Consider the following 12,367-nt stretch of genomic DNA (forward strand, 5'->3'; position numbering starts at 1 on the left):
CTAAGCTGTAATGGCTTTTCTTAACATCATCTTTTCAAAGGCATAGACCTTCGGCTATTCAAGGCATAATTCCGGGATTTCAAGACTACTGCTCTTTATCCAGTTCAAGATGGATGTGTCTCCCATTGATCAAAGGGTTTGTAATGGGAATGTTTTTGTTGGTTTCTTACAGTACAACAAACACCTCTTCGTGCACATTGGGCATGCCAACCATTCTTACAGTGACCCATTGCTCGAATCAGTGGACATTCGTCAGATTTATGACAAATTTCCTGAAAAGAAAGGTGGCTTAAAGGAACTGTTTGGAAAGGGCCCTCAAAATGCCTTCTTCCTCGTAAAATTCTGGGTGAGTAAGACATTGCTGTGATTTCAGTGGTTTTTATCTGAATGGTCACATCCCACACGTGAGTGGGGAGCAGCACAGCTAACCGTGGATCCACGCCAACTACACCTTCATGTGTACCTGCAGGATCGCCAAGGTGTCACAGACTCTACCTGTGAGGCTGTCCTCATGCTGGCCTTCTGGTACATCCACATGATGCACCTAGGCAGCATTTGCTGCCCCCGCCAAGGAGCAAGAGAAGGGCAGCCTCTTTGGGCCTCAGGGCTCACTCAGACAGTGCAAGAGGCTTCACAGATGGCTGGAATCATGATGGAAAACATGGGGCACTAGACCCTCTTTCTGTTTCTTCTCTCTCCGTTAAGCAGAGTGACCTGTAAATTCCACCAGAGCATAGGACTTGAGGCAAAGATGGGGCTGGGATAAAGACAAATTTACATGCTTCAGGATTTTATAAGTGTCTGACAGAATACAAAATGGCTTTGCCCAGTATGTGCCTCATTTGTGCTTTAAAACAATAAGCTTAGATGCCACCAGCTGCTGGGGCTTGCTGATGTCCCACAGCCTCTGAGAGGAGCTTTGCTCTTCCTGCTCCACTAGTCAGACTTAGGCCAGGAGACTGCTGATGGGTCAGAGACGTTAGAGCAACTATAAGTATAATGTGTGTGTACTGGGGGGTCAGATGGGCAACAGGAGACCAGATGACCTGCTAACACCAAGCCTCTTTAATTCCTCAGTCTTTAGAATAAAGAGGAAATCACTTCAGATGTTTGCACTTCTTAGCATGGCATTAAAGGCCCTAAGTGAACTGATTCTAATGTGTTTTCCTTGCTATCCATCATGTGCTCAGCCTTTGTGTGTGTCCAGATATACTCACGTTTCCCCCTTCCCCTTCTCTCCCACCAGACCAACTCTTCCTTCCCTTGAGATGATGGCTCCTTTATTATAGCACCTTCCTCACTTAAGCAGACCATTGATTTTCTTTTTATTCCCATCGCATTTTGTAGTTAATCAGTTCCCATGTTTTGTCTTAATTATTTGGATGTGTGTCCCACTCCTCCCTGGACTCCAGCTGCCTCCAGGGGACCTTATTCATAAAAGTAGCTACCATTTATTGAACACCTGCTGTGAGCTGGGAGCTGCACTAATGCTTTACATGCATTTTATCCAGTCCTCACAATGTTAAGTGGAATTTACCTCATATCCAACTAAGAAAATAGATACCTAGAGGTTACAAAGGAAAGGCTGCTTGTAGGTTGCTTGTATAAGACCTGGGGCTTGAAATTGGATAAAGTTTGACTTTAGTGCCTCTGCTTTGTTTCCTGGCTGCTTCATGTCCTGGAGACCCTGGTCATAGAGTCGTCAACAGAGGACTCTCCATATCTCTAAGCAAGTGCCTTACACAGAAAAGCTCAACAAATGGAGAAACAAATGAATTAAGAAAAAAATGATGTTTTAAATTCCTTGGTGGAAGTTTACATATTAGATTTAGTTTGCTTAGTTTCTATTATGTGTGCATGGTAACTAGATTTCATTTTCATGCTTCCCTATTGAATTTGGATGGTGGAAATGCCTTCTACTTATATTAATGTTCTTGGGATGGGTAATAACATGTGGATAACCTGAAAAAGCAGTAAGACATTTCTCTTTTTTGAATTGGTGGCTGCCTGCTAGTAATTTGAATGGCGGTTAGAGGCCAGTTATATAATACAGCAGTTTTCAAAGTATGGCCTATTACTTCTAGGGGATTCCTCAGTTTCCTTTCAGTGTGTCATCAAGGTCAATATTATTTTCATTATGACATTGAGACATTATTTGTCATTTGCACTCTCCTGATATGCACACTGGTAGTCCAGAAACAATAGAGTAAAACTTCTGAAGACTTAGCTCAACCAGGCTGATAGGCTCACACAGGTTAAAAAAAAGAAAAAAAGGACCATCCACCCCCAAAATGTCCTTTTATGACTTTTACTACATCTTGAATCTAGTGTACACATTGACAATGAATGCAGTGAGCCAGCGTGCCATATCAAGGACAGCAACTAACAAATTTTGTTGCCAGAGATAAATTTTGAGTTCTTAAGTAAAAATAAGAATTTTGGAAAACTTGTATCCACCTCAGTGAACTTGACAGCTTCCTAATACATTAAAGACTTTTCTGATGAGATCCACAGTCATATTGACATGTGATTTTTTTTTTTGATATTGTGTAAGATAAGCCAGTGAATTTGAATATAACAAAGTATGAAAAGTTCATTGATATGGTTTCAGAATCCAGACTACAGCTAACCTTTAAGAAGGTTATTTGTCAAGTTACAGGGTAATACCAAAGAAAAATGACCACAGTTATCTGAAGAGTCTATTAAAAGACTCTTTGCTTTTTCAATTACATATTTATGTGAGTCTAGATTTTCTTCACATACTTCAACCAAAGCAGCAGGTCATGACAAATTGAATGTAGAAGCAGGTATAAAAATCTAGGTATTTCCCATTAATTCACACATTAAATAGATTTGCAAAATGTAAAACAACTAATTTATGTTTATGTTTGAAAATATAAACATAAAAAAAGTATGAAAATATAAACATAAAAAAGTATGAAAATATAACTAAAAAAAAGTATGTTAACATGTAATGAGCTTATTAGTTTTAAATTAGGTACTAAATACTTAAAATTTTCTGTTTAAATTTCCAATACAGAAAATATAGATAGATATAACCTATAGAAACAAAAGCTCTTTAAGGTCCTCAGTAAATTTTGAGTGGAAATGCATCCCAAGATCCAGAAGTTCGAAAACCACTATTGGGAAGCATATAAAAAGAGGCTGTTCTACCCAAATTAATTAAAACTAATCAGAAATTATAGAACATGATGAAAAGAAACTATTTTCAGTACTTTCAAATTAAACAGTATTGGTTTTTAATAATAATAAGATTTTTATAATTAGCTTATTATTTGAATATACAGGCTTAGAAAGTTATTTTTGTTTTTGCTTCCTAAATTTCCCATTTTATTTGGAATGATTTTAATAAATACTTTCAGTGATGAGGCCCTTCAGTCGTGAATCCCCAAATAATGAGGTCTATATTGCAGATGTTTAGTGTGGTAGCTAGTATGAGATGTGCAAAATTAGAAACAGTTACTCCAAGATTAGATATTAGTTTATTGAATTAAAATTCGCAGAATTAAAATTGAGCGGTACTATGAATATGATAGAAGACATCACTCCTTAGTATGGCTGTTAGCAGTATTTAACCTTTATAAAGAAATTCAGTCGTAACTACGTTAAAATAAATGAGGAAACAATTTGAATTAGTTTTACAATTTGCTACAATTGAAATATCATTGGCTTCCTCTAATGACTCAGTAAAAATGAATACGATTAGAATATCTATCCTTAGTTATCAGTAGGTGTTTCCAGTGGGTGTTCTTAAGTAGGTTTAACACTGTTTGCACTATCTTTTGTGTTAGTAATTCACTTAGCACATTTTCTTATTTTTGTGTGAATTCAGTACATTTCAACAGAGATCCTCTACCTAGTCTCTCCTTTCATCTCCCTTTTTCCTCTTTCTCAAACTCCCTGAGGTCTCTAGGTTGTCAAAGTCAGGCTGACTTAATTTGTTGATATGGTTGTTCCTGAAATTTTATTTTCAGAACGTCTGCCATGTTTAGCCTGGGCTCAGTGGGGGCAGACTAAGTCAGGCATTTGCTGTGGAAGGAATATTGAGTACTATCTGAAGTACCTTAACTTAACCCCAAGGCGTGGGTACCTCAGCTCTTTGCCAGTTGGCACTTTGAGGTGAATGGGATGGTAGTAAGCCAAGTAGCAGTCACTCCACTGGTTTCAGGGTGGAAGACCCTGACGACACCCCAAAACATAAAAGAGTGGCAGAGCCGAAGATGCCAGCATGGATGCCCCTCTACCCTATGAGCCTTATAATTTTTCATGCCTTAGTGGTGTAAGACACCTAAGGGCCCCTGCTGTGTATCTGCTGAGATTTTTTTTTACGAGCTTTATTGACAAATAATTTATATATCATAAAATTTGCACACCATATAATTCCCTTATAAAATTCACTGAGTTTTAGAAAATTTTACAGACTTGTGTAACCATCACTACAATCAAATTTTAGAATATTTCTATCACTCTAAAAAGATGCCCTGCATCCACTTGTAATCAATCCCTGTTCCCACTCCCAGCCCCAGGCAAGTACTAATCTACTTTCTGCCTATACAGATTTGCCTTTTTTTGGACATTTCATGTAAATGGAGTTATTCAGTTGTGTAGTTGTTTGCATCTGGCCTCTTATCATAATGTGTTTGAGGTACATCCGTGTCGTAGCATGAGTCAGTGGTTAGCTCATTTCTGTTTGCTGTATACTGTCCCACTGAACGGCTATACCACATTTTGCTTTTCTATTTACTAGTTGATGGACTTGTGGATTGTTTCTACTTGAAGTTTTTATGCATAATGCTTCTCTGAAGTTTTTGCATGGACATATGGTTTCATCTTTTCTTTGGTAGCTACCTAGGAGTAAAATTGCTGGGACATGTGGTAACTCTATGTTTAACTTTTTAAGAAACTACCAAATTTTTTTCTGAGGTGGTTAGACTACTTTATATTCCCACCAATGAGATGTTAGGGGTCTTCTCCTTCAACCATTATGTCTGCAAGCACTAGGGTAGGGAGAGATGACAGCACACTTTGTAGAAAAGAGAGCTGGTGAGTGAAAGCAGCAAGACAAGGTGCATGAGTGGTGCATTCAGGGGAGTTCATGTGCACTGAGGTGCTTTGCAGATAGGGCTTCACTTGTATGGCAATACGTAGGTAGGTAGAAAAATTAGGAAAGACAAGGAATCCGGGTTCAGATGTGTCTGCAGTAGAGAGCGGTCAGTGGTTTTAACAATTATAGAGCCAAAAGAGTAATAGGATTCTTTTCACTAAAGGTTACAGCGCCTTTCTGCATTTTTGTCTTTTCTATTTTTATTCTTTAACTTTTCCTTCTCATGACAGTCTCTTATTTATTTCCTTTCTCTTCCTTCTTGCCTACTTATTATTCACTTCTGTGCATTTTAATTCTCCACCATATTTAATTACAAAGAGAGGAAAAGTGATTAACAGGAATAGGAGGTCAGTGGCTCCTCTCTTCTTCAGCAGCGTGTGAACATAACCAGTAATGAATTCCTTCTTTGAACCAGGCACAGTGTCAGGCTTAATATACTTGATGTTATTTAAACCCTCTGAGGTACATGTGATTATTCCTATTTTACATATAAAGAAACTGAGACATGGAGAGGTGAAGTGATTTCTGCAGAGTCACACAGCTAGTAAATGCCTGATCTGCTGGACTCCAGAATCTGGGCTCTTTCCACCGAATCTGTGCATAGCCTCTTCAGGGAGCACAGCTCTGTGGTTAGAAACTCACAATGTCACTTGTGTGGAAGCCAGTGAGGATAAGTGCAGCAGCAGTTTCTTTGTGAAGTCCTGTCATTAGGGGATGTTCTGGTGTACATTTACATGGGAGCTATGGTAAGAATAGACTTCTGTTACCAGGAAGTTCAGGTTGAAGCCTAAGTCTTCTAGGGAGAGCGATACCACCATTAGCTGCCTTCATGGAGAAAAGCAGTATAAGTTATACATTATGATTACAAAGGCAATGTCATAATATTCTAGACAGTCTTGGAAAAAGACATTTTTAATTCATTCCTAAATGCACCACAAATATAACCTAATGTAATACATGTTTATGTAGTCCGAATCAAAGATCGCATTCAATTTGGCACCCTGCTTCTTCAGCAAACACCCTGCCACGTAGCCATGTGTCAGTATAACCCTAATTACCACTTTAATGATTGTATATTTACTGAGTATATTATAATTTACCATTCTTCTTTTATTAGATATTGATAATATGACTTTTAACATATATATGTGTGTATCAGTATATGTGTGTTTATGTATGCGTGTAAATAACCAAGTTGCTTTCTAAAGTCATCAAGCAGTGAGCAAGTATACCAGGCATCTTCACCAGCCTTATGTGGCATAATTTAAAAACAGACCAGAGCAACTTTCTGTTGTTATTTTGTTTTTTGAATTCCTCTACACCTGCAGTTATTTTTTCTTTCTACTCAAAGTCTTTAATCCTACTTCATTCTCTATAGAAACAACTATTAATAAGGTTAAACATACTGTGTTCCCTCCCTTCTAAGACATAGATTTGTTCCCATTTCAACAGTTCTTGAAGTGGGATGCTTTGTACAGTCAACATCATAAGCACCTTGCCCACCCCTTCACAAAGGAGTAAGCCGTGATGTGGTTGTTATTGCCTGCCTGTTGTGACCCTAGCCAGTGTAGAGGGCATCTCACCATCTCCTTGGCACCTTCGTTAATTTGTGCTAGTAGTACTATATACTACTAGTGCAAATTTTAGCTTAAATTTGAATCCCTAATTTAAATATCTCATAAAAATTACAATTTAATGCAGCATCGAAATTGTTATTATGATCGAGGACAAGTGCGGAAGCAGATCTGTAATAAGTGACACCAACATTTTGTACTGGCAGAAAACCATACTTCTTTTTTCCTTATAAAACAACTGTCAGGTGCTGTGTAGGCCCTAAGAAAGAAAGATGTCCACCCACAAGTGGACAGAGCTGAGCTTTGTTTCTGCATTGAGATTTATGCAGATGGTTTGCCAGTGAAATGGCAGGCACTGCAGCTAATTTAAGATAAAATGCCAACTGTCTTGGAATTGATCATAGAATTCCCAAAGCTAGAAGTGGGTGTGATTCAGTCATGCATCCTGAAAGACAAAAACCCAACTACAGTTTGAGCTAATTTTCAAAAGAAGTTCCTTTCCAGCCACACTTAGTTTATTTAAGGAAATAAACAAAATTATGGATTTAACCAAATAAGAAATTCAGTGAAACTATTTTTAGAGGGACCTCAAAATTCCACTCTCTGTCCTAACAGTGCTCAAGACTGTTAAGTTTTGGAACACTGGTTCAAAGAGAGCTAGCTGCACGTTACTAGCTGCATGTTACTTATAAACCTGATAGTCAAAAACTTTTCAGAAGAATCTTTAGCATGATGAAGGCTTAGTCTTATATTTGATGGAATAATAAAGAAGGAAGTAATATGAAAGTGAAATTGTATGGATATGTATCCTGCTGTTAAAAAAAGTTTTTATATACACTTAATACAATGGGGTTTTTTTTCTTTAAAATTATTATTAAAGTAGTAGTGTCTTAGAAACCAGAATATATGATATCACCCTATGGTTATTTATGTTTTGCTTTGTAAAATCCTTGGAATTATGATCATTCAGTGTAAGTAACAATATATTTATAGTCTTTCAACTTACTTTCTTACCCTGTTTTGCTAAGGGAAGAAAAAGGATAATTTTTCTAACCAAAGTAGATGTGAGAAGATTTTATAAAACAGAGAAAGGAAAGCGAATTATCTGGGAAAAGGGCAGCATTTAGAAGATGCTTTTACTTGGTAGGAATGAACTCACATTTGTTGGACAAAGTGACAAGAATTATAAATTAAAAACTGGGCTTTATTTAAAGGAGGAGAAACCAGATGCACATGTAAACTTGCTGAATGCGACCCCTCTGGAATTTCAGATTAGTTCCAATTGGATTCTCCATGATTAGATCAAGTTGTAGACTTGAGTCTATTATTTGGAACCAAATGTCTCTGTTGCTATTCATGAAGAAGGAAGTTAGCAAAATGGGATGCTTTTCTCCCCACATTTTAAACTGCCATCAATAAGAAAAGGGCCTTTCAGTTCAAGTTTGCCATTTCTCTCTACTTGTTTCTCATCTCAAAATGGTGTTAAGTTCTGAAATATGTGAATAATGTTAAGTGATAGAATGATGTAAATGGAAGAAAGATTAGCAAGAAATACCACCACATGCAGAGGTACTTATGGGCTAATACATAATAAATTCCCTTGGGGTATACTGTGATTATATGATTATCTTCACCAAGGGTTTTGTTCTTTGAAAAATCATCTTTTGATAGGCAGGTCCTGCTATTTCGTGTAGGGGAATAGGAGAGTCAATAAACTACATCCACCCATTTTGGTTTGATTTATAAGAAAAATATCTGGAGCTTGTTAGCTTACTGTATTGACTGCTGTCTGTTGTTGCTTTCTTCCAGTTTTCCAGCCCCTGGTCCTAAACTTCTTTGTAGGCCTCCTCCAGGGAACAGAGATCTTATCTGTAGCTATTGTTTATTCAACAAGGAAATGTATATAGCAAATTTTCAACATTTTTTTTTTAATTCACTTTTTGCTAAGTTATTTTATTTCATTCAGTACACTTAGAGTAATTGCTATCCATCAGGTGCCATTAACTGCCACTTAGCCAGTTCTGATATCGTAGGCAGTTATAATAGGCATCTGATAGTTTGTTGGGTAATCTTTTTGAGGAATTTATTGAAGGGCAGGAAGGAGACCTCAAGAGATTCACATAAAAGCTATTTCAGTCTATCACTTGAGTTGTTAGGTTCTTATAGAAATAGTTTAATCATTTGTATTAGTAATAAATCCATTACTAGTGAGTCAGTCATTCAGCAAACATTCACGGAACTTGACTTTGCTCCTGGAGAGCTGAGAATATAGACATGAGTAAGAGGCAGACACACAGGCAGATAAATGATAGCACTATGGGGCAGGAGATGTAATGGAAATGTGGATGCACTGAGATAAAGAACCCTTTATGCCTGAGAACATTCCAGGAGACTTCTCAAAGACATGGCTTTTGAGCTGAATCTTGAAGGAGTTTGGTCAGTGGAAGGGGAATGGGAAGAAGTTTTCAGGGGAAGTGAATGCTATGCAGGGACGGTTCTACTGGAAGATGATAGAGGTCCCCGTGGCCACTGGACCTTACAGAACCTGGAGAAAGGTGAGAGTTCAGGATGGAAACATTGATCTCTGTGGCAGTCACTTTATTTAAAAGGAGAGTATAGACATGAGTAAGAGGCAGACATAGGCAGTCCTTTCTGAAATAGGACAGCCAGGAAAATGGGATCAGAATCACACTCTGCTTTTCCCCCAAATCCCTAACTTCAGTTGTACCGTGGATGGATGGGATACATAATTAGATAGATTTTTTTTTTTTAACCTTGAACTGTTCAGGACATCTAGGCAGATTCTAAATTGGGAGTTCCCTGGAGCTCATGGGAGAATTCATCTGACAGCTGTTCCTCTAATGCTTTCTGTCCTGGGTTATTTGGTTCAGTGGTTGTTAACAAAGCCAAGGTCAGGGGTCCATCTTTTCCTGCGTGGGGCTATTTAACTCTGTTTCCTGCCATATAGTTACAAGCTGAGCTGCTAAGCCACTGCCCCACCAAGAGCTGCTGCTGAACAGAAGTACTGGGGAAAGCAGACACATGGTGCACCTGCACTTCCCAGGATTTGCCCTGCAGATGAAGGTGCAATTAGCTTTCCTCTGCAACCATACCTCAAGCCTGAGAAGGAAAAAGCTGAAGTGGCCCAAACAGAGTAACTGCTTATTTCCAGACCAAATTTTGCAAGGAATAAGTGTATTATCTGGACATAGCCATAAACTCCTCAGGGATTTGGGTCAGTTCTCTAAAATTGGACCTAGTGCTTTAGCAATGTGTGAAATCCCTTCTCCTTGTGCAGGTGGAGATTCAAGGTACATCCTACCCATCACCATTACCCTGATTCCAAAACCAGAAAAACACATTATAAGAAAAGAAAACTATAGGGTGATAGCCATGATGAACATAGATGCAGAAATCCTCAACAAAATATTAGCAAACTGAATTCATCAATTCATTAAAAATATTATACACCTTGATCAAGTTAGATTTATTCCTGGGATGCAAGGTTGTTTCATTATCTACAAATCAATTAATGTGATACACCACATTAACAGATTGAAAGGTAAAAATCATATGATCATAACAATGGATTCAGAAAAAGCTTTTGACAAAATCCAGCATCTATTTATGATAAAAACTCTCAACAAAATGGGAATAGAGGGAACATACCTGAACATAATAAAGGCCACATATGACAAACCCACAGCTAACATCATCTCAAAAGGGAAAAGCTAAAAGCATTTTCCTTAAGATCAGGAACAAGACAAGGATGTTCACTTTCACCACGTTTATTCAACATAGTATTGGAAATTCTAGCTACAGCAGTCCAACAATAAAGAAAAAAGGCAACCAAATTGGAAAGGAAGAAGTAAAACCGTCATTATTTGCAGATGACATGGTACTACATGTAGAGAACCCTAAAGATTCCACCCAAAAACTGTTAGAACCGATAAATGAACTCAGTAAAGTAGCAGGATACAAAATTAATATTCAGAAGTCAGTTGCATTTTTATACACCAATGATTAACTATTAGAAAGATTATGAAAACAATCCCAATTATAATTGTATCAAAAACAATGAAATACCTCAGAATCAGTTTAACCAAGAAAGTAAAAGACCTATGCTTGGAAAATTATAAGTCATTGAAAAAAGATATTGAAGAAGATACAAATAAATGGAAGCATATACTGTGCTTGTGGATAGGAAGAATTAGTATTAAAATGTTCATACTACCCAAAACAATCTAGAGATTCAGTGTTATCTCTATCAAAATACCAATGGCATTTTTCACAGAACCAGAATAATCTTAAAATTTATATGGAACTACAAAAGACCCCGAATAGCCACAGCAATCTCGAGAAAGAAGAACAAAGTTGGAGATATCACACTACCTGATATCCACCTATACTATAAGGCTGTAGTAATCAAAGCAGCATGGTACTGGCATAAAAAACAGACACATGGATCAATGGAACAGAATAGAGAGCCTAGAAATCCATGTGTATATGGTCATTTAATCTATGACAAAAGAGGCAAGAATATACAATGGGGTAAAGACAGTCTCTTCAACAAATGATATTGGGAAAACCGGACAGATAGATGCAAAAAAATGAAATGACCACCTTATACCATATACAAAAATAAACTCAAAATGGATTAAAGACTAAAATGTAAAACCCAAAGCCATAAAACTCCTAGAAGAAAACATAGGCAGTAAACTCTCAGATATTGCTCTTAGTAATATTTTTTTCTGATATATCTCCTTGGGCAAGGGAAACAAAAATAAATAAATAAATGAGACTACATCAAACTAAAAAGATTTTGCACAGCAAAGGAAATCATCAACAAAAAGAAAAGACAACCCATTTAGAAGATATTCACCTATGATACATCTGATAAGGGGTTAATATACAAAATTTATTAAAAGTCATGTAACACACACCAAAAAAAAAACAAAAACAAAAACCAATCCAATTAAAAAATGGACAGAAGACCTGAGTAGATATTTCTCCAAAGAGGATATACAGATGGCCAATAGACATATGAAAAGATGCTCAAAGTCACTAATCATAGGAGGAATGCAAGTTAAGACCACAATTTCACCCCACACTTGCCAAAAAGGCTATCATCAATAAATCAAAAAACAAGTGTTGGCAAGGATGTGGAGAAAAGGGAACCCTCGTACACTGATGGTGGGATTGCAAATAGGTACAGCCACTATGGAAAACAGTTTGGAGCTTCCTCAAAAAATTCAAAATAAAACTATCTTTTGACCCAGCAGTTATACTTCTGGATATTTATCCAAAGAAAACCAAATGCTAATTTGAAAAGATTTATGTACCCCTGTGTTTACTTCAGCGCTGTTTACAATAGCCAAGATATGGAAGCAACCTACGTGACCATCAATAGACAATTGGATAAAGAAGTTCTGGTACATATATACAATGGAATATTACTCAGCCATAAAAAAATGAAATCTTATCCATTTGCAATGACATGAATGGACCTAGAGGATATTATACTAAGTGAAATAAGTCAGAGAAAGACAAATACCATATGATTTCACTTATATGTGGAATCTAAGGAGCAAAATAAATGAACAAACAAAACAAAAACAGACTCAGATACAGAGAATAAACTAATGATTGCTAGATGGAAGAGAGGGTT

The 12,367-nt window shown here is 37.1% G+C and overlaps 1 protein-coding gene across 10 annotated transcripts in view; it reads left to right on the forward strand.

Moving 5' to 3' along the window:
• TEAD1 (TEA domain transcription factor 1) overlaps window positions 1-12,367 on the forward strand; it is a 250,050-nt gene that overhangs the window by 210,457 nt on the left and 27,226 nt on the right. For 9 of the 10 annotated variants that reach the window (XM_039863632.1, XM_039863631.1, XM_039863633.1 and 6 more), the window contains one exon: window positions 173-346. The exons of the other annotated variant lie outside the window; for it this stretch is intronic. In XM_039863632.1, the coding sequence (XP_039719566.1) occupies window positions 173-346 (174 nt within the window). The remainder of the gene's footprint in view (window positions 1-172; window positions 347-12,367) is intronic. 10 annotated transcript variants of the gene reach the window in all.

The sequence above is a fragment of the Pteropus medius genome, unplaced genomic scaffold, assembly GCF_902729225.1.
Source record: "Pteropus medius unplaced genomic scaffold, Ma_sr-lr_union100, whole genome shotgun sequence".
NCBI lineage: Eukaryota > Metazoa > Chordata > Mammalia > Chiroptera > Pteropodidae > Pteropus > Pteropus medius.